General features: G+C 36.1%; 1 protein-coding gene across 3 annotated transcripts in view; it reads right to left on the reverse strand.

Moving 5' to 3' along the window:
- Nucleotides 1-22,074, reverse strand: part of Eif2b3 (eukaryotic translation initiation factor 2B subunit gamma) — a 109,792-nt gene that overhangs the window by 71,326 nt on the left and 16,392 nt on the right. For all 3 annotated transcript variants that reach the window (XM_077791276.1, XM_077791275.1, XM_077791277.1), the window contains exon 4: nt 2,377-2,536. In XM_077791276.1, coding sequence (XP_077647402.1) covers nt 2,377-2,536 — 160 coding nt within the window. The remainder of the gene's footprint in view (nt 1-2,376; nt 2,537-22,074) is intronic.

Here is a 22,074-nt window from a genome sequence, read left to right on the forward strand (position 1 = left end):
CCCAGCACCACAAATAAATAAGCAAATAAAATAAAGGACCATCAACAACTAAAAAAATATTTAAAAAAAATTACTGTCAAAAGTATCCAATAATTAATCTGTGCCAGTGATCAACTAAACACAAAAATCAATTAGCAACAAATTTAATTGTTACAGTCTAAAATTTGTAGGGCTAGAGACATAGCTCAGTGATAGAGCACTTGCCTAGTATGCTTAAGGCCCTGGAATCAATCCCCAGTACAACAAAAACAAAACAAACAAAATTATAAGTTATCCAAATCCCCTAAAAAGGAGAACTAAAGATAAAAACTAGATTATGCAACTTCTCAGAATGAACGTTATAAGTGGCTCTACTAATAATACTAAAATATTAATAAATCATACACAGATTCTAATAATTAGACTATGCCAATATATAACAGCAGGATAATAGGTTATATAATACTGGCTAAGCAAAATCTAAAGAATATATCATTTTAGGGAAAACTCCAAGGAAAAAACACATCATTACAGGGAAAACTAAAACTCAAAAAAAGTGTGGTCGGGCATGGTGGCACGCTCCTGTAATCCCAGCGGCTCGGAAGGCTGAGGCAGGAGGATCACAAGTTCAAAGCCAGTCTCAGCAATGGTGAGGCACTAAGCAACTCAGTGAGACCCTGTCTCTAAATAAAATATAAAACAGGACTGAGATGTGGCTCAGTGATTTAGTGTCCCTGAGTTCTATCCCCAGTACCAAAAAAAAAAAAAAAAAAAAAAAAAGAGAGAGAGATTACTATAGCTCTATGAAGATTAAAAACAAAAATAAGAGATACGGATATAGCTCAGTAATAGAATGCTTGCCTAGCATGAATGGGGCCCTGGATTTAATCCCTAGCACCACAAACAAACAAACAAAAAAAGTACTACTGGAATACTAGAAGATAAGTGTGACTAATAAGTACCATGTTTACTGGCTAACTTGGGGCGATTAAAGTAGTTAAAAGACACATTAAATTTGTAATAGCAATTTTAATCCTTAAAGGTATCTAATAAATCTGTAATCAAAGTTTAAACATTTTGTTTAATGTGATTTTATTTCTTTATTTTTTTCTTAAAGAGAGAGAGAGAGAGAGAATTTTTTTTTAATGTTTATTTTTTAATTTTCGGCGGATACAACATCTTTGTTTTTGTATGTGGTGCTGAGGATTGAACCCAGGCTGCATGCATGCCAGGTGAGTGCGCTACCGCTTGAGCCACATCCCCAGCCCCTTAATGTGATTTTAAATTGGATTTTTTGTTTCTTATGTACAGTTAGTCCTCTGTATCACAAGTTCCATATATAGGATTCAACAAACCACAGACAAAATATTTTTGGGAAAAAAATTATGTCTTTACTGAACATGTACAAACTTTTTCCCTTGTAATTACCCTCTAAAAAAGTACCACGTAACAACTATTTTCACAGCATTTACAGTGTCTCAGATATTATAGGTAATATAAAGATGGTTTAAAGTATATGGGAGATGTATATAGATTATATGCACACACTATACCATTTTATGTTAGGGAATGAGCATTCAGATTTTGGTATTGGTGAGTGCACATGCTTGTATCCGTGTGTCCTAGAACCAATCCCCCACAAATACTGAGGGATATTTGCATATGCATTCAACCATGTAACCCTTAAATAGAATGCAAATAGTTGTGAATGCTCCTCTGCACATGCAAAAGGACATTATAGAATCTAATTAACATTTACAAGCATTTTCTTTTTTTAATTTATTTTTAAATTTGTTCTTTTTAGATATACATAACAGTATTTTTTTTAAGAGAAGAGAGAGAATTTTTTAATATTTATTTTTCAGTTTTCGGTGGATACAACATCTTTATTTTATGTGGTGCTGAGAATGGAACCCAGCGCCCCACACATGCCAGGCGAGTGCGTTACCGCTTGAGCCACATGCCCAGTCCATGACAGTATATTTTTAAAAAATATTTTTAGTTGTAGATGGACACAGTACCTTTATTTATTTATATGTGGTGCTAAGGATTGAACCCAGTGCCTCACACATGCTAAGCAAGTACTCTACCACTGAGCTACAACCCCAGCCCAGTAGAGTGTATTCTGACATACTATACATACATATATGGAGTATAACTTATTCTAATTAGGATACCATTCTTGGGGTTGTACATGATATGGCATTTCACTGGTGATGTATTCATATATGAACATAGGAAAGTTATTAAGTCAGCAACTACATCTTGTTTAACTTTACATTATTTACTTCTAGCACATCATTTATGATATACAGCAGTTTCCCAATAAATGTTTCTTAAATGAAAGCATGAATGATAATTATAAAACCCAGCAAACAAATCAAACTCCAATCTTACCTGTTTTTTTTTTTCCTTTTTGACCTGGAACGGGTTCTAAACTATCTTGGCTTTTTCTCATTAACATGGCAAGTGATGCATCATAAGCTCTGAACAGGTCCACAACCTCATGTAAGGCAACATCTGTTATCAGATCACAGCTCAGGACCAGCACATCTGTCTGTCAAATGAAGAAGGAAAAGTACATCACAAAGAACAATGGATCACACAAATCATCCTCAGACAAACTTTTAATGGCTTAGAAGCACAGAAACCAGACAATATTTTTGAACCTTTTTAAATAGCAAAATAAGTAAAATAAATGGGTTGTTCTGATAGAACTGTGTGGAGGAACATTTCTACTGCCCCCTTGCAAACCTTATTGGGCAGTTCTGAGACACCTTTAGAATCCTGGACTCTAAGAAACACAGTCTGAAAAGTACCACAATGTCTGTTTCCATGCCTTTGGGATAAATTATCTTTATAGAACAATCACTTTGCTACAGTACTAGGAAATACCAAGACAAATATAATGTAATGCCCCATTCTTTGGAAACTCAAATTCTAAGTTATAAAAAAGTACAATACAATATCAGGTATACAAAGCACCCATTTAATCTTATAACAATACCATACAAATAGTATTGTTAATATTAATAGTCTTTTTTTTTTTTTTTTTTTTTTAGATGAGGTCTTGCTATGTTGCCCAGCTGGCCTCAAAATTTTGTGATCCTCCTGCCTTAGCCTTCCAAGTAGCTGGGATTATAGATATGTGCCACCATGCATGGGTAATTTCTATTTTTATATATGAATGTGAGGCCTACTACAATAGCACTTGGAACACAGTAGGCATTTAATAATTGATCAACAAGAGGCTGGGGGTATATGTAGCTCAGTGATAGAGCCTGTGCTTACAGGCATGTGAGGAACGGGATTCAATCCCCAACACCAAAACAAATAAACAAACACAAAATAAAATTGATGAATGAATGAATAAATCAATGAAGAAAAGATTTTCTCATAATGGTGGCAGGAGGGTCCCAAGTTCAAAGTTAGCCTCAGCAATTTAGTGAGGCCCTAAGCAACTCAGTAAGACCCTGTCTCAAAATTAAAAAATAAATAAAAAACAGGCTGGGGGAGTGGCTCATTGATAAAAGCAATCCTGGATTCAATCCCTAGTACACCCCTCAACAGCAACAACAACTATAACACCTCAAAGAATGATAGGTAAATATTAACAGAAGTGTTTTTCGTTCCTATGTTAACTTTCAATCAGTTAATCAAGTAATAATACTATAAGGTAAGGAGTTTCCAATCATTAGAAGTACTCAAGAAAAAACAAGATTCTTGTAATGATTAATTTATCTAATATTTATTGAGCAATTACTCTATGCTTAGCTAGGTCTTATTATGGAGCTTGGAGGAAACTGGGACTAGGAAGTTTCAAATATGAGTGGCTAACCAAAGCTATTTAATTTATTTTAAACCAATTTATAACTATACATTCTGCCATTATATATTTTTATCATAAATGCAGAAAACAGAAGTTCCAAAACAATCAAGTAGAAGACAAATTCCTTAAATTGTAATTTAAATCAACCACACCAATGTTTCTCAATAGTAAACCTACAGTTTTTCAAAGTGTCTGATTTCTGGTTCCCACGGCCCTTCCTGAGTCCACCAAGGCAGCTCTTCTTTTTATCTTTTAGGCTTCTATAGAAACACTGGCTTTGAAAATTGGTTATGTGACTTTTAAAAAGTCTGAAAAACACTAAATTATTTCACTCAAAGGAATAAAGAGATTATTTACATGGAAATTTTTTGTGATTTTAATTTTCCTAAAATTTTAACTTAAAACCAAGATTCCTTGCTTTGGGTGGGAAAATGGAAGACTTTAACACATATCCCTCTCAACCCCCAAGACTGTGCTAGGAATGGAATTCAGTTGCACCCCTGGACCTAAACTCATAGTCTTTTTATTTAGAAAGTGAGACTCAACCATCAGAATGCCTTGCCTTACTGCCTATTTCTCAAAACAGAATCCCTATAAATATCATATTTTCAGAAAAAAAATTTCTTAAGACTACAACTCATCATTCAGAACCACCAAGCATAAACAAATCAGATAACACATATGCAAGGTAAAAAAGAAACAGTGTGCAGAATCCCACTTACAATAACACTGAGAAAAGCAGGGCATATTGGCCATTATGAAACAGAAAACATAAAATTATCACTACAATGGTACAGAACATGCCCCTTTTCATCAAAATGAAAAGACAGTTTCCTAAGGAAAAATCTCCTATTTTCCTATAATGACCAATTATTACAAGTTGTTCCATAATTAATTGAATTAAGTGTACCTCAAAGTAAAGAAAATGGCTCTAATGCAATGTCTCTTAAGTGGTGACAATGCTGTCTTAGAGAATAAATGCTGTTGTTATTCAATATCTGCAGAAGTGTTGAAATCCGTCAGACCCATGAATGCTGAACAAGTCCTCATAATTGTGAACAGACGTGTAGGCTCATTTCTTTCTTTGCTTTTAAATGACTTTTTGCTCAACTGAATACAAAATCTCCAAGGATCACAAGGATCAGATCCCACCCCTCAATGTCTGGTTGCCATCTGTTCTCAGAGTGAAAAGAAAGGCATTAGTCTGAAAGAGGAGGCCCAGGGATTGAGACATTGATGGTGCTCCATTAGCTCCTCTCCTGCCTTTGTCTCAGAGAATACACTACACAAGAGTCACTGAGATTCCCATCCTATATGCAACCCCCCCACTTCCAAAGGAAGGTCTTTGCTGTCTCATCAATGTACTTGTTTCCAAAGCTGGAAACCCTGGCTCCAACAAACAAAATTCTAAAAGAAAAACAAAATCATCCTTATACCTTCATAATACCTTCTATCTGTACATTTTTATAGAAGTAATAATAGGAAAAAAAGACTATTGCTTAGATTTTTATTCTAATAATACAAAGCCCATTCTAGAAATGCAAATGGCCTTCCACTAACTGGAGCCCAGAGACACAAACTGAAAAAGTGATAAGATCCAGAAGTATTTTTGATCATGTGTGACCACAGCCATGAATAAACATGGACTGTCTGGACTATGAAGTAATTGTGTATCTGAAATGCAATCAATCTCAATGTTCTCTGAATGTGCCAACCCTCAGCTGCTTTGTGTTTCAAGGGAACAGTTCTTTTCTAACACCAACAGCCAGTCTCTTCTGCAGAAACGAACTAGAATCTCTGAAGATCTCCCTACTCAATATTCCAACAATCCTCATTATGCCTTATTCTAAAACTGTGAGAGAAGTCAGGGCATTGTTAAGGGCAAAAGGCACAGCTCTGCATGATAACAAATATGCACTGTTGACAGTGCAGAAACATACAAGGTCTTCAAGGGAAGGCAGCACTTTAGCTATTTAGGGAGAAATCAAGACACCCAGGAATTCAAAAAACAAACTGTTGCCAGTTAGTTTTGACTAAAGCAAACAAATTAAGCTCAGAAAATCCAATTACCAAGTCATGGCAAAGCCCAGAAATCTCTCATTACAAGAACATTTTCCATCAAGCCAAAACCACTGAGTAAAACTACAGGGGAAAAAATGCTAAATCAGAAAACCGGATGTGTGTGTGTGTGTGTGTGTGTGGTAATAGTCGGGGGCGGTGAGGAGAGCTACTGGGAATAGCCTCTTTTCTTTTCCTGGCAGCTGTTCCATGACAGATTGTTATAAATAACACAATCTGGCAAACAATTTCCTACAGCAAGGAAAAAGAAAAACACACTCCACTGGGGAGTGGGGGGTGGGGGACACACTACCATGCTTTTACCCACCCAGCACTTTCACAAACAATGGATATGGTCCAAATGACCACCCTCCACTCTGCTCCAGCCCATATGGAACAAACGAATTCAGCTACTTGGTGTGACTACAAATGGTCACAATTTACATTTTCCTATCCAATCCTCAAAAGCAGTTTGTGTGCTTTAGTAGACTTCAACAGTTAATTTAGATTTGGTTAAAAATGATTAGAAAAGTTCCCAATCTGTAGTCCTCAAACTGCACAGCAAAGAAGGTGCCCCTTTGTTTGCACTGAGGTTGGGGCCATAGGTGCAGGGAGGAAGGACCAACTCAGTCTGTAAGTAAGAAATTTGACAATCTTTAGGCTCAAGCCGAATGCTCTCCTTGTGTTTCTTAGCTCAATCAGGATTAAAGTTGGCTTTGAGGGTATGGACAGTAACGTGCTAGATTTACAGTTTTAAAATAGAAGCTCAATATTTATAGTTCCTTCATCTTCCAAAGGAAGTTTCCCACTTCAGGTTAAGTAAAAATTCTATTCCTTTGTAGTAGAATTCTACTCATCTTTCCAGTGTGAAGCTAAAAAAGAAGTAACTGAGAATATGTTAGTTAAAAACAGGTTCTCTAACACTAAAAACACTAGTCATTTCACTTCAGGATTTAGATATATACAATATAATTTGTATCCAAATTGCATGATTTCAAATGTCTTGGAATAGAGAAAAAACAAAAGCCTTTTTTGTTTTTGTTCTCTGAAATCAGACCTTTACTAAAATATATTAAATTTTATTTTATTTGTTTTTGAAAACAGGGTCTCAGTGTTGTTCTGCTGGTCTTGAATTCATATACTCATGAGTAGCTGGGATTATGAGCACACCACTAAGCATGGCTAAACAGAATTTATATTTAAAATTTTGATATTTTTTCTTTGGTAAGTGACAAATGTCTCGTAGGATAAAAATACTGTTACCCTCTAAGTGTAGGGAGAAAAAAGAATAAGAAAACATTACAAGACCATAGAACATGCTCTTATAATTACATTACATATTTTCTGCTTAAATTTGAATTTTATCCTGGAGGATGACATGGAAATATTGTCCACTTTACTCAGATACCATGAAGGCTGGAAGATCAGAGGAGGATGGTTGGGGGCTGTGATTATGGGGACTTTATCACAATGAGAAAAAGACAGCTAATTAGTTAAATAAAGTAAAATAAAATAAAATCAGAGTTTAATCATCCCAAAAAGGCAACTTCTAAAATTTGTTTCTTTTCTTATTAATTCCACATGGGACCTAGTGTAAGTAAAGCCTTCTTCAGGCCTCAGTTTCCTTGCCTACAAGAGGCGAGGGCTACGTCATCTCTGAAGTCCTTTATGGTATAAAATTATATTATTACAAGAATCAATGTATTCTCAGTTCTTTATCTAGAGCTATGCTCTGGGTTAAAGAAGCAATAATGAAGGTGACCTTTAGGTTCTGAATTTCTCATCCAATTCCATGTATCATGAAAGATTCAATCATTTTAAATTTGATGCTTGGCAGTTTAATCAAGTTTGAAATTTTTTCTTTTTGCAATAGTAGGGATTGAACTCAATAGTATTTTATCACTGAGCTACACCCCCAGCCCTTTTTATATTTTATTTCAGAGACAGGATCTTGCTGAGTTGCCCAGGCTGGCCTCAAACTTGTGATCCTCCTGCCTTAGTCTCCCAAACAGTTGGGATTGTAGGCGTGTACCCCACAGTGCCCATTTTAAGCTTGTATTCTTCTTCTTCTTTTTTTTTTTTTACTTTATCAATGGGCTTTTAAATTTTATTTATATGTGGTGCTGAGAATTGAACCCAGTGACTCACACATACTAGGCAAGCACTCTACCACTGAGCTACAACCCCAGCCCTAAGCTTGTATTTTTTAAAAATTAATAATCCAGGCATGGCATATACAGTGATTCTGAGATACTCAGATAAGTCTGGTAAAAAAAAAAAACAAAAAACAAACAAACAAAAAAACCCCATAACCAGTTAACTATCTTGGTTAAAAAGAAAGTTACTGGGCTGGGGCTGTAGCTCAGTGGCAGAGTACTTGCCTAGCACGTGCAAGGCCCTGGGTTGATCCTCAGCATGACTTAAAAATAAATAAAATAAAGGTATTGTGTCCAACTACAACTAAAAAATAAATATTTTTAAAAAAGAGAGAAAGCTACTATTCAAGTTCATTCATTAAAGACTGTGCCTTTGAAAACTTTTCCAGCAACAGCCTGAGTTATCATACTTTAGAGTTCTAATTCATAGAGATTTTAGTTTGGAACCAATGGCTACACTGTATCTCCTCTATCAGCTCCTCTGGTTCCCTAAGGCTTTGTTGTTTTTAAGTTGAGGGCAAAAACAACTAAACTTGCAGGACAGTACAGTGGTGCAGGCCTGTAATCCCAGCAATTGAGGAGGCTGAGGCAGGAGGATCATAAGTTCCAGGACTGCCTCTGCAACCTTAGTGAGATCCTGTCTCAAAATAAAAGAATAAAAAAGAGCTGGGAATGTAGATCAGTGGTAAAGTGTCCATGGGTTCAATCCTAACCCCTACTCCCTCCAAAAATGAACTTTAAACCAGACAGCAATTTACTATTTATAGAGCTTGTACACATATTGTTAATTCTCATATAACCTATATCAATTTTGCTCGTACACATATTGTTAATTCTCATATAACCTATATCAGTTTTACATACACACATACACAAAAAACAACGGCTCAAAAACACTATGTGATCTGCCCCTCTGCCATCACCTTGCCTCCAAAACCAAACCAAACCAAACCAAACCAAACCAAACCAAACCAAACCAAACCAAAAAACTAAAAATAAAAAAGCACAGCTTGCAGGGCATGGTGGCTTACACTTACAAATCCCAGCCAGTAGGGAGGCTAAGGCAGGGGAATTGTAAATTGAAGATCAGCCTAAGTGACTTAGCCAGACTTTCAGCAATTTAGTGAGACCCTGTCTCAAAATAAAAAATGAAAAGGGCTGAGGAAATAACTCAGCAGTAAAGTGCCCCTGGGTTCAATCTCCAATACCCAAAACAAACAAAAAGAGCACAGCTAATAACACTAGTGCTAAATAAATCAAGGCTCTCTTTAAATGCACTCATCATGAAATTTGGTCAAGCATCTTTTGTTTAAAACCAAATTGCATCTGATGAAAAACTAGAAGACATGTTGTATTTCAGAGTAACTGTGAAGTACTATGTGAATGAAATACTTTTATTGAAATTAATAAATCTCTTGTAATGATGGCATCCAGATAATAGAATATAACAATATCACTGTGACTTGCACTTTTCAAATCACTCTTTGGAACACACATTTTGAAAAAGACCGATAAGAGAGACAGAAGAGGTTACAAGGCAGGGCTGGGGATAGAGCTCAGTTGGCAGAGTGCTTGACTCACATGCACAAAGCACTGGGTTTGATTCCTAGCACCAAAAAAAGAAAAAAAAAAAAAAAAAGAGGTTACAAAGATGCTGAAGAGGGGCTGGGGATGTGGCTCAAGCAGTAGCGCGCTCACCTGGCATGCATGCGGCCCGGGTTCGATCCTCAGCACCACATACCAACAAAGATGTTGTGTCCGCCAATAACTTAAAAATAAATAAATAAATATTTAAAAAATTCTCTCTCTCAAAAAAAAAAAAAAAAAGAGAGGAAAAAAAAAAAAAAGACGCTGAAGAGTCTGTGAATCATAGGAACCAGGGCTACTTAGCAGAAAAGAAGAACCTGGAGACCCAATAACTGAAAGACTGCCACAGGGATAGAAAAATAATGAATTTTTTGATTGCTCAAGGATAGTATATGATCAAAAAGCAGAATTTAAGAGGCAGACTAATCAATTCAGCATTAGAAAAAACTTTCTAATACTTTGAACCTCATAAGAAATCCTGTCAGCCTAATGGAAGTTTTCAAATACAATCTAGTATAATCTCCATGGGAAATATTTGAGTTTCTTTTTCTTCTGTCTTTTAGAGCTGGGAATAGTACTTGGGACCTTGCATATGCTAGGCAAGTGTTCTACCACTTAGCTACATCCCCAACCCCCCATGGGAAATATTTGAGAATAGATTCTTGTGCAGGGTATAATTCCATCTGATGTCTTTTTTAGATATTTTCTAACTCTATGGACCTGAGAGCCTACAATTCTTGATTTTAACATACTGCTCTTGATTTTAAAATAACTGTTTAGGACATTTACTCTGTCCTTCATACTCTTCCCTAACCAAATGGTCTAAAGGTAAAGCAGATATCCTCTTTGCTTCTCATTATCATTTCAGATCTTCTCTCTTTTCTACTACCTCAGCTCATTTGAAATGCATAATAACAGGTGATAATACCTATTCCTTCTAGTTGCAATCAGCTTCTGAGCTTCCTCCCCTTCATTAGAGGTTTTCTTTTTAAATTTATTTATTTATTCTAATTTGTTATACCTGACAGCAGAATGCATTTCAATTCATAGTACACATATAGAGCACAATTTTTCACGTCTCTGATTATATACAAAGTAGAGTCACACCTACTCTCATGACTTCATACATGTATTTAGGGTAATGATGTCCAGCTCATTCCACTATCTTTCCTACCCCATGTCCCCTCCTCTTTCCTCCCTCCCCTTTGCCCTATCTAAATAAGTTCCTCCATTCCTCCCATGCTCCACCCACACCCCCATTATGGATCAGCATCCACATATCAGAGAAAACATTCAACCTTTGCGTTTTGGGGATTGGTTTACTTCGCTTAGCATGATATTCTCCAACTCCATCCATTTACCTGCAAACGCCATGATTTTATTCTCTTTTAATGCTGAATAATATTCCATAGTTTCTTTATCCATTCATCTACTGAAGGGCATCTAGATTGGTTCCACAGTTTAGCTATTGTGAACTGTGCTGCTATAAACATTGATGTGGCTGCATCACTATAGTATGCTGTTTTTAAGTCCTTTGGGTATACACCAAGGAGTGGGATAGCTGGATCAAAGGGTGGTTCCACTGCAAGTTTTCCAAAGAATCTCCATTCTGCTTTCCAGATTGTTACACCAATTTGCAATCCCACAAGCAATGTATGAGTGTGCCTCCCCCGCCCCATATCCTTGCCAACACATTTTGTCATTTATATTTTTTTTTAAAAAATATTTTTTTAGTTATAGGTGGACACAAAATCTTTATTTTATTTTTATGTGGGGCTGAGGATCAAACCTAGTGCCTCATGCATGCGAGGAGAGCCTCTCCCTCTGAGCCACAATCACAGCCCCTCATTTATACTCTTATTTTTTATAACTTTATTTATTTTTATGTGGTGCTGAGGATCGAACCCAGGGCCTTGCACGTGAGGGGCCAGCGCTCTACCGCTGAGCCATAACCCCAGCCCCTCATTTATATTCTTAATAGCTGCTATTCTGACTGGAGTGAAATGAAATCTTAGAGTAGTTTTGATTTGTATTTCTCTAATTGCTAGAGATGTTGAACATTTTTTCATATATTTGCTCATTGATTGTATATCATCTTCTGAGAAGTGTCTGTTCATTTTCTTGGCCCATTTATTGATGGTTTATTTGTTTTTTTGGTGTTAAGTTTTTTGAGTTCCTTATATATCCTAGAGATTAGTGCTCTACCTGATGTATGTGTGGTAAAAATTTGCTCCTTTTCTGTTTTTTTGTTTTTTTTTTTTAAGAGAGAGTGAGGGAGGAGAGAGAGAGAGAGAGAGAGAGAGAGAGAGAGAGAGAGAGAGAGAGAATTTTTAATATTTATTTTTTAGTTCTCGGCGGACACAACATCTTTGTTGGTATGTGGTGCTGAGGATCGAACCCGGGCCGCACGCATGCCAGGCGAGCGCGCTACCGCTTGAGCCACATCCCCAGCCCCCAAAATTTGCTCCTTTTCTGTAGGTTCTCTCTTCACCTCACTGATTATTTCTTTTGCTGAGAAGAACCTTTTCAGTTTTAATCCATCACATTTATTGATTCTTGATTTTATTTCTTCCACTATAGGAGTCTTGTTAAGGAAGTCAGGGCCTAATCTGACATGATGAAGATTTGTGCCTACTTTATCTTCTATGAGGCACAGGGTCTCTTAGTCATAATTCCTAAGTCCTTGATCCACTTTAAGTTGTGTTTTATGTATGGTGAGAGATAGGAGCTTAATTTCATTTTTCTGCATATGGATTTCCACTTCTCCCAGTAGAGGTTTAATAGTGTCAAATAAAGACAATATGAATACACATAACTATTTACTTCCAAAATATTGCTGATATAATAGTAAAAGAATTTTTTAAATGGGCATAAGCCAACAAAAACAGGAAGAATCTTTGGGCATGATGTAATCTCAAGTACCTCAAGAAGCTGAGGTAAGAGAATCACAAGTTCAATGTCAGCCTGAGCAACTTAGCAAGACCCTGTCTCGAAATAAAAAATAAAAAGGGCTGGGAATGTAGCTCAGTGGTAGGTGGAGTGCTCCTAGATTCAAATCCCAGTATGATGGGGGGAAAAAAACATTAATAATCACAAAAACTTAGGACTTCCTAACAAAACTAGTTGCCAAAAACAATGGAACAATGCCTTCAAAATTCTTAGGGAGGGCTGGGGCTGTAGCTCAGTGCAGAGCTCTTGCCAAGTATGCGTGAGGCACTGGGTTCGATCCTCAGCACCACATAAAAATAAACAAATAAAATAAAGGCATTTGTCCATCTACTACTAAAAAAAAAATTAATTCTTAGGGACCTGTTTTCTGAGAATTCTATCCCTACTCAAACTAGCAATCCAGTATGAAGATAGAATAAAGAGATTTTTCGGGCAAACAACGTCTCAAAAAATTTAGCTCCTATATACATTTTTCAGGGAGCTCTAATAAATTTTCCATAAATATAAGGGAGTAAACCAGGAAAAAGGAGACTATATATTCTAGGGAAAACAGCATTAAGTTCAGGAAAAATGAAAATTGAAACTTAATGATGATGATGAAAGGAAATGAAAGGATAACAGCTCTGCACTTGGCATGAAAGGCAACCAGTACAGACTAAAGTAAGTTGGAGGCTCTGGAAACTTCCTTAGGAAGATGAAATTGATAAAATAGCTGATAAGTCTAAATATCTTAAGTGGTGATTAGTCATCTAGTGAAAAGGTTGGGGTTGAATTAATAAATTCATAGAAGATAAAGGAAACAAAAAGACAAGACAATTATTACCTTGATGGGAAAAAGTGTGTGTGTAGGGGGACTTTAGTTGACCCATGACTCAAACAGTTTCCATGTATCAAATAAAACTGAATACTAATCTTTCAAAATTATAACTATGTTAGGAGAAGTAAAATTCTCATCATTCCTAGTAGGGAATCAATAGGTAGTATCTAAAAACAGAAAATTCAAGAAGTAAGAATTTAAGCATGTTATTTAGAGACACAGAGATCAGAATCAAAATAATTAGCTAAATGAAAATAATGTGACTACCTTCACAAATAAAATTATGAGGGGGGCTCCTGCAATTCTGATTCTAATGGGATCCTTAGTCTCTTCACTACATTAATTTTTTACATCCTTATTTCCCTTGGGGCTTCATCTACATAGCTTGTGGAGGTCCACCACTATAATCACTCCTTCTTACATATCACTGCCCTCTCTGCTATCTTATCCCACATACACACCAGGCAAAGCTTCACTGTTGGTTAAATCCCAACTCTCCCTACTTAAAAATTGAACCCCAGAAGTCGAACACGGTTAGAAAAATTCATAATAGTATTGGCTAAGTCTCTTTTTAAATTGACAACGCAAATTTCAAGGGGATCCTTAGCATTATCCAGCAACATATTTCCTAGCCAATTCACTCTGACATTCTCTGAGATTTCATATATTCTTATCCTTCCTTAAAAGTTCAACATATTAGGGCTGGGGTTGTAGCTCAGTGGTAGGGCACTTGCCTCACACGTATGAGGCACTGGGTTTGATCCTGAGCACTACATAAAAATAAATAAAGATATTGTGTCCAAAAAAAAAAAAAAGAGAGAAATTTAGTTAAAAAAAAAATAACTTCCCACATTGCAGTAAACAATAATCACATCCCTCCAGGTATTCAAATAAAAAATCTAGAAGCCATTGTTTGATTTATTTTTTCTTTGTTTTATATATCAAATTTATAAGAAGTCCTGTTAGGTCTATCTTCAAATATGTTTTAAATTCTAACTACTTCTAACACTATTGTTCCAGAGTTAGCATTATCTTTCACCTAAATTACTAAAATCATCTAATTAATCTGATTTAGTCCTGTTCTACTGTAGCTTTATTTTCTATACAGCAGATAGAGTGATCTTTTTAAAGCATAAATCAGATGATGTCACTCACATCCACCAAAGGTCTCCCAACACAGAATAAAAGCTAAACTTTAAATCCTTCCATGGTCTATAAGAACCTTTATGATCTGGTTCTCACCTAGTCCAGGCTTTGTATATTACCATTCTACTATTAAGTACTGTGCTCTAGTCACATTGGTCTTCTTGATGCTTCTCACACATATCATTCTCATTTCCACCTGAGGATCTTTGCCTTTGCTGTTCTCTCCACAGAAAAAGATCTTATGGCTCACTACCCTGCCTCCTTAGTTCTTCTGAAATGTGATTTCCTATCTAAAAGAGCTCACTGTTCTCAACCATTCTTTGTCTTCTTACCCTGTTTTATTTTTCTTCTTAGCACTTATTGCCACCTGAAATTGTTTCCTTGTTCACTGTCTCTCTATATCCTTTCAGAGGTAGCTCTAAGAGTGAAGGCATCTTGCTTTTATCTGGTCAAGCAGAATATTTATAGCATCTAGAATGGAGTCAAGCATATATTAGGTATTCAATATATATTTATTGAATAAATTTAAAATGTTAATATTTTATAGATGAATTAAATACAAGATCAGAAGGAATTTAAAATCTCATCTAGTGAATGACACAACTAGTGAATGACAGAATAAAGGTCTACTTGTCTTTGTGAAAGCCTGTGTTCTTTTCACCATGCCAGCCTACCTCATTACAAAAATAACATACTCCTCCTTCTAGAAGAACACACTGGGGTAGAGGATCAGCCATATCAGTAAACTTGGTGTTTTCTGGGAACTTACAAATGCAAATAAAGTGAACACTAAGCAGCCTATGCCATAATCAATTTCTCTGATTTACAATCACTGAAACACATCCTGAGGCTCACTTAAATATTTCTTCTATATTAAATGAATAAAGAGCTTATTCCAAACGTTTACAAAAAACTTGTCTCCATCTGTGATTCATTCATTTAACAAATACATAGAGAATTCTCTCTGTGCCAAGCCCAGATATAGTTCTGTCCCACAGTCTAGTACAGGAAGATGATATGACAATTGCAAAATCTCCTGCCCAAGTATAGAAAAATCATACCCAATTCAGTCTTAGAAAACCAGGAAGGCTTGTTGGGGAAGATGAGTCTTAAACTGCTTTTTCAAATAAACTCTCTTGGTCGAGGTGACAGGATACCAACTTTCCATAAATTATACTGGACCATTGAACTAGTCAGTCTGAAGTGTTACCTCACCATCCAGAGTACAACAGATGGCCCTAACAAGTTTCCAAAAATCTAAGCCATGTGGGCTACTTGTTACCCAAAGATAGAAAGTTTGTGATGACAGCCTATGCCTTCTCTCACAATTCCTAGCTAGCTCCTTTCCACACTACCCTATATCCCTTCAAGGAATGAAAAAAAGATTCAAAGGAATTAGGTTTGAAAACAGCTAGTTTCTGTTTACCAAATGAAATACAGAGCTACAGAAGTACTCCAACCTCCAGAACAGAGTTCTAACAAGCAGCAATCTATGAAAACGTAAGATGAATTCACTTCAGTCTTGTGTATATAAATACTAGATTAGTGTACTCATGAGAAAAGCTCCACTGAGATTTCCTCAAAGGGGAAAAAAAAGGCTCAAAAAAAAAAACCCTACAGCTGGGCTGGGGTTGTGGCTCAGTGGTAGAGTGCTTGCCTAGCATGTGTGAGGCAATGGGTTCGATTCTCAGCACCACATATAAGCAATTAAATAAATAATAAAGGTCCATCAATAACTAATAAAATATTTTAAAAAATAAAAACCTTACAGCCAACTTGATTCTGCCATGACTCCTGGGCTTGTCATTATGCCACCAGCAGCCTCAACGAATGTATCATCAGGGATATACTGAGGCTCTCCTGGCAACCACAGCCCACCAAAGAAATCATATGAAGGAAAGGTGCCACTTAATAAAAGACTTTAAGCAAGTTAGGACCAAGTTCTCAGATCCTCCCTTGACCAAACTATACTCACTCTTTCTAGGCAGATAGAAATCTGACAAAAACAAAACCTCAGGCAAAATGAAAGGGTCCAGGAAAGAATGACAGAGATTTGTAATTTGATAAACACATCAAACACTCAAGTGAAAATAACTTGCATTTTGCTTTTTGAGCATTTTCTAAAAATAGAATATATGCTCATTCTTTCTAATAAACTGTCTCTGGTCTGGGGGTTTCAACAGCATAGTTTGTTCTTTGTTGTAGCATGTTAGCTGTTTCAAAAGACATATAACAATAGTCCTTTTTCTACATCAAAGGACTTAAACAACTAAACCTCTAACAAGCAGTGTTTTGGCATCATTATCCCTATTTTCTGGGTTGTGAAACTGAGGCAGGCCCGAGGCCAAAGAAAGATTCCTACCTTGATTAAACAGAGAATGATCAACTCTGCCATTTCTTTCTTTTTCTTTCTTTTTTCCCCCCAGTGCTGGGGATTAACCCACAACCTTACCATGCATGCTAGGTAAGCACTCTACCACTGAGCTATATCCCAGCCCTCAACTCGGCCACTTTTTCTATGTTTACTTTTTTTTTTAATTAAAAAATATTTTTTAGTTGTAGATGAACACAATACCTTTATTTATTAATTTTTTAAATGTGGTGCTAAGGCTCAAACCCAGTGCCTCACACATGCTAGGCAAGTGCTCTACCACTGAGCTACAACTGCAGCCTCAACTCTGCCATTTCTAAATTAAGAGAAGCAATAAGACCTGAACTATAAGTGTTTTACACATAGGCTGCAGGACTCTATTATAGATTTAGTCTACATAAGTCTCTTAAATAAACCTCACTAACCTGCTCTCTACACATGTATCTAATAAATAGGCGCCTTCTCTTGCTACCACATAAACTAGTACTGATAGATAATTACCTCAAACAGAGGATCAGTTGTCGGTGTGGCTTAATGACAGAGGGCTTGCATTGTATGCTTAAGGCCCTGGGGAGGGGAGGGGAGGGGAGGAAAGGAAGGAAGAAGGAAGGGAAGGAAGAAGGAAGGAAAGAAGGAAGGAAGGAAGGAAGAAGGAAAGAAGGAAGGAGGAAGGAAGGAAGGAAGGAAGGAAGGAAGGAAGGAGGAAGGAAGGAAGGAAGGAAGGAAGGAAGGAAGGAAGGAAGGAAGGAAGGAAGGAAAGAAAGAAAGAAGTCAAAGGAACATATCTCATGTGGATAGGGATCAATGTTGAAGGAGTCAGGCAGCTCTGCCTTATGTGCTGGCTGACCACACTGTATCCTTCCTTAGCCAGGCTTCTTGTTTGCATGGCCCTAGACATAGAATAGAAAGTCTTACTTCAAGACCAGAATTCACTCCACTTAGAGAAAGATACCAAGAAGCTACAGCTGCACTTTTAAAGAGAAGGACATTGCATGAGTCCAACTGGAAGAATTATTTGCTAGTTTTAAAAAGAAATATATTTAATTAAGAGTGCTGGGCTGCAGATGTAGCTCAGTGGTAGAAGCACTTGAATAGCATGCACAGGGACCTGGGTTCAATCCCAAGAACCAAACAAACAAACTCTACATATAATAGAACCACTGAACTGTATACTGAAAAAAATTTGTATATATACATGCAATTATCTAATCTACACATAAAATTTTACAAGATTCTAAGATGGGGCTCAGGTTGTAGCTCAGCAGCAGAGCACTTGCCCTGCAAATGTGAGGCACTGGGTTTGATCCTTAGCACCATGTAAAAATAAATAAACAAAATAAAGATATTGTGTCTGGGGCTGGGGCTGTAGTTCAGTTGGTAGAGTATTTGCCTAACATATGTGAGGCACTGGGTTTGATCCTCAGCACCACATAAAATAAATAAAATAAAGTTATAAAAAAAAGATATTGTGTCCATGTATAGCTTAAAAATATTTTTAAAAAGATTCCAAGATGTACAAATGTACTTCAAAACTAAGAGATGAGATCTAGCTCTGGATCAGCAACTAACCAGGTGTGGGGTTTAGGGCAGGTTATTTAAGCTCTCTGATATCAAATTTCTCAACAACAAAGCACAACAATACCATTTTCCTTTCAAGGTAGATTAGAAATCCAAGTATACATAGTAAATATGAAAGTTCTCCCTCATGATCTTCAGAGCAAATGTTTTAGGTAACCCCAAGGAAAATAAAAATTATATCGTCTTGATCACAATCAGCTAATAAATAAACTCCCTAGTTTAGGCAGTCTCTAAGAATAGAAATTAAGGTTCTAAAGTAATAATTTCTCATGCACTAATTTATAAAGTTTTAGCAAATTTAAGTATCATCAGAAGTGCTCAAGAGTATACAGAGAGAGATCTTATGTGAACAATCAGCTATTATTGCAATGCAAAGTCTGTTGTTTCTCAAAACCCCCATTATCATTCTGCCATTCCCTCCCTCCCAAATAGTTTAACTTCTAAAAACAATAAAGCTGATGAATTTTGTTCTAGAGAGCCTGCATTCTTTGAGAATACTTGTCTTTAATTTTCACTTTCTTTATTTGTATCTTTTTTAGTTATAGGTGGACACAATGCCTTTATTTTTATTTATTTTTATGTGGTGCTGAGGATTGAACCTAGTGCCTCACATGTGCTAGGCAAGCACTCTACTACTAAGCCACAACCTCACTTTTCACTTTCTAACAAAGCTCTACCTCTTTAAGAAATAATAATAATAATCCCCTGATTTTTCAGCTTTGTAGAATTCTTCAACTATTAAAGTACAAGTTCTTTAAAAAATTTCATGCTTTCTGAAGAGTTATTCTATCCTATCCCCACTAGGAATGTTTATCCCTCCTCACATCTCCAGCACTACAAATTCCTATTTTGCAAGACTCAATTTGAAAGTCACGTTTATTAAGGGCTCCTTCTTCAATAAGCAGATCCAAGCAGTGGTTCCTGATGCTCCTCTAGAGGGCACTTGGTACCCTCCTAACTACCATGTCTCTTACCAACTCTACTATTGCACTCTCAAGTAAAAGTTAAATTTCCACTAAAACATGTGCCATTTGGCTGTATCTAGCAGGCATTATTCTTTCAGTCAATAGTTATTCAATGCATTTACTGAGACTTTGGCATCCATAGCATTGTCTTTCAACCTGAACGTGAAGCAAACTACTTGAGCTTTCTGAGGCCTACTTTTTCCCACTTGTAAAACAGGGATAAAGATTGTATCTACCTCAGTGTTGTTGGGAGTGAAATAAAACCACGCACTTAAAGAAGTCAGCCTGAAGGGTCTGATGTTGGAAAATTGGTGGATTAAGATAATGCAAAAATTCTGTTACAAATACTTAAGAATTTTGGATAAAACATAGCAAAAAATTATTCCAAATATAGTCTGAATTTACAAGAAAGAAAGGGAAAGACCTGCATCCAAAATTATCCAAAATTGGGCTGGGGATGTGGCTCAAGAGGTATCGCGCTTGCCTGGCATGCGTGCGGCCCGGGTTTGATCCTCAGCACCACATACAAAGATGTTGTGTCCACTGAAAACTAAAAAATAAATATTAAAAAAAAATTATCCAAAATTAAAGAAAGAAAAAACAAATCTGAAAGTAGTTGCCTCTGAGGAACAGAAAGCAAGAGTTAGGATGGATAGTACAGAACACCCTTGTTTCTGACTATAAGTCTTGTAGAACTTTTGATTCTTTAAGATATGTGTGTGTGTGTGTGTGTGTGTGTGTGTGTGTGTGTATACATATATATATAAAAACACACACTATACATACTAATAAAAAATACAATCTGGGAATAAATTAACAAAAGATATACATATAGCTATCATTATTATTATCTGTCATGCTGGAGACTGAACCCATGGCCTTGTAAGCATGCATTCTACTATCACTGAACTATATTCCCAGCCCTAATTCACCCTTCCTCCTTCCCTTCCTTCCTCCCTCCCTCCCTCCCTTCCTTCCTTTGTGGAACTGGGAATCAACCCCAGCTTTATGCATTTTAGACAAGTGCTCTACCACTGAACTACACCTCAGTGCAAGATTTTTAAGAAGTAAATTCTAAAACATTACTGACAGATATTAAAGAAGACTGAAATAAATGGAGATATACACTACATATATGGCTTTAGGAAGACTCAGTATTAAAGGTGCCAGTCTGCCCTCAATTTATGCATAGATTTAATGCAACTCTGGTGAAAATATCAAAAGTTCTGTGTAGAACTTTCTTTTTTTTTTAATATTTATTTTTTTAGTTTTTCGGTGGACACAACATCTTTTTTTTGTATGTGGTGCTGAGGATCGAACCCGGGCCGCACACATGCCAGGCTACTGCGCTACCGCTTGAGCCACATCCCCAGCCCAAGAACTTTCAAGTTCTATAAAATATATAAAATATATATGTGATCCTTAGTATTTTTAAGTATTTTTTAAGTATTTTTAGTATTTTCAAGTTGTTTGTTCTATAAAAGAACAAAGTATAGATAAGATACCTCCTTAAGAAGAACAATGAGATAAGTGAAGGACTCTACCAATATTAAGAATTATTATAAAAATGAGAGTAAATGACTATGGTGTTAGTGTAGAGAAAGACAAATAGCTCAGTGGAACAAAATAGAGTCCCCAAACATACAAATATATACTAGATGTATCCAGGACATCACAGATCAATGGAGGGAATGAATGAACTATTCAGTATAGAGTACAAGACTAACAGACTATTAATAAATAAAACGCAAAATAAAATTGTATGTCTATTTTATGATACCCACAAAAAATCAATTCTAATTTTGGAGGAAGACCTCACCTTTACCTTTGAAAAATTTAGGAAAACCAGTTTCAGACAAAAATTAGAAAAAGATTATATTCAAATCCCATACAAAGTTATTATTAAAAAAATAATGATGAAGTTTGGAATAATATTCCTAGAGACAATGAAAATACATGAGAAAGACAATCCCATAAAACAGATAAAATCTAGAGACTAATATTTCAAAATAACCTAAAGTAAAAAAACAAAGCATAAAACCATAACATAAATATGAATTAGAAAATTTAGAAGTAAGGGGCTGTGGTTGTGGCTCAGTGGTGGAGGGCTCGCCTCACATGTTTGGGGCCCTGGGTTTGAACCTCAGCACCACATCAAAACAATATATAAGTTGGGCTGGGGATGTGGCTCAAGTGGTAGCGCAGTAGCCTGGCATGTGTGCGGCCCGGGTTCGATCCTCAGCACCACATACAAAGATGTTGTGTCTGCCGAAAACTAAAAAATAAATATTGAAAATTCTCTCTCTCTCTATCTCTCTTTAAAATATATATATGTAAAAAATAAAAAATTATGTACATCTATAGTTAAATTTTTTTAAAAAAAGAAAAGTTAGAAGTGAGGGGAATTAGAAATAAAAGAAAAAAATCACTTCAGAAATAAGTAAAACTAGGAAGAATACAAGGGCAAATAAAACAATCCACAATGCTTTTGGGGAAATGGAATGTAAAAAGGAATACAATCCTAAAATTAAAAAAAAGAAACATAAAAAGGGTTTGAGGCAAAGTAACAAAAAGAGAGATGTAACCTCAGATGGTCAAATGACTTGGGAGACAAGAAACAGGGACTGTTGGCAACAATC

Source organism: Urocitellus parryii, chromosome 11, assembly GCF_045843805.1.
Source record: "Urocitellus parryii isolate mUroPar1 chromosome 11, mUroPar1.hap1, whole genome shotgun sequence".
Lineage (NCBI taxonomy): Eukaryota > Metazoa > Chordata > Mammalia > Rodentia > Sciuridae > Urocitellus > Urocitellus parryii.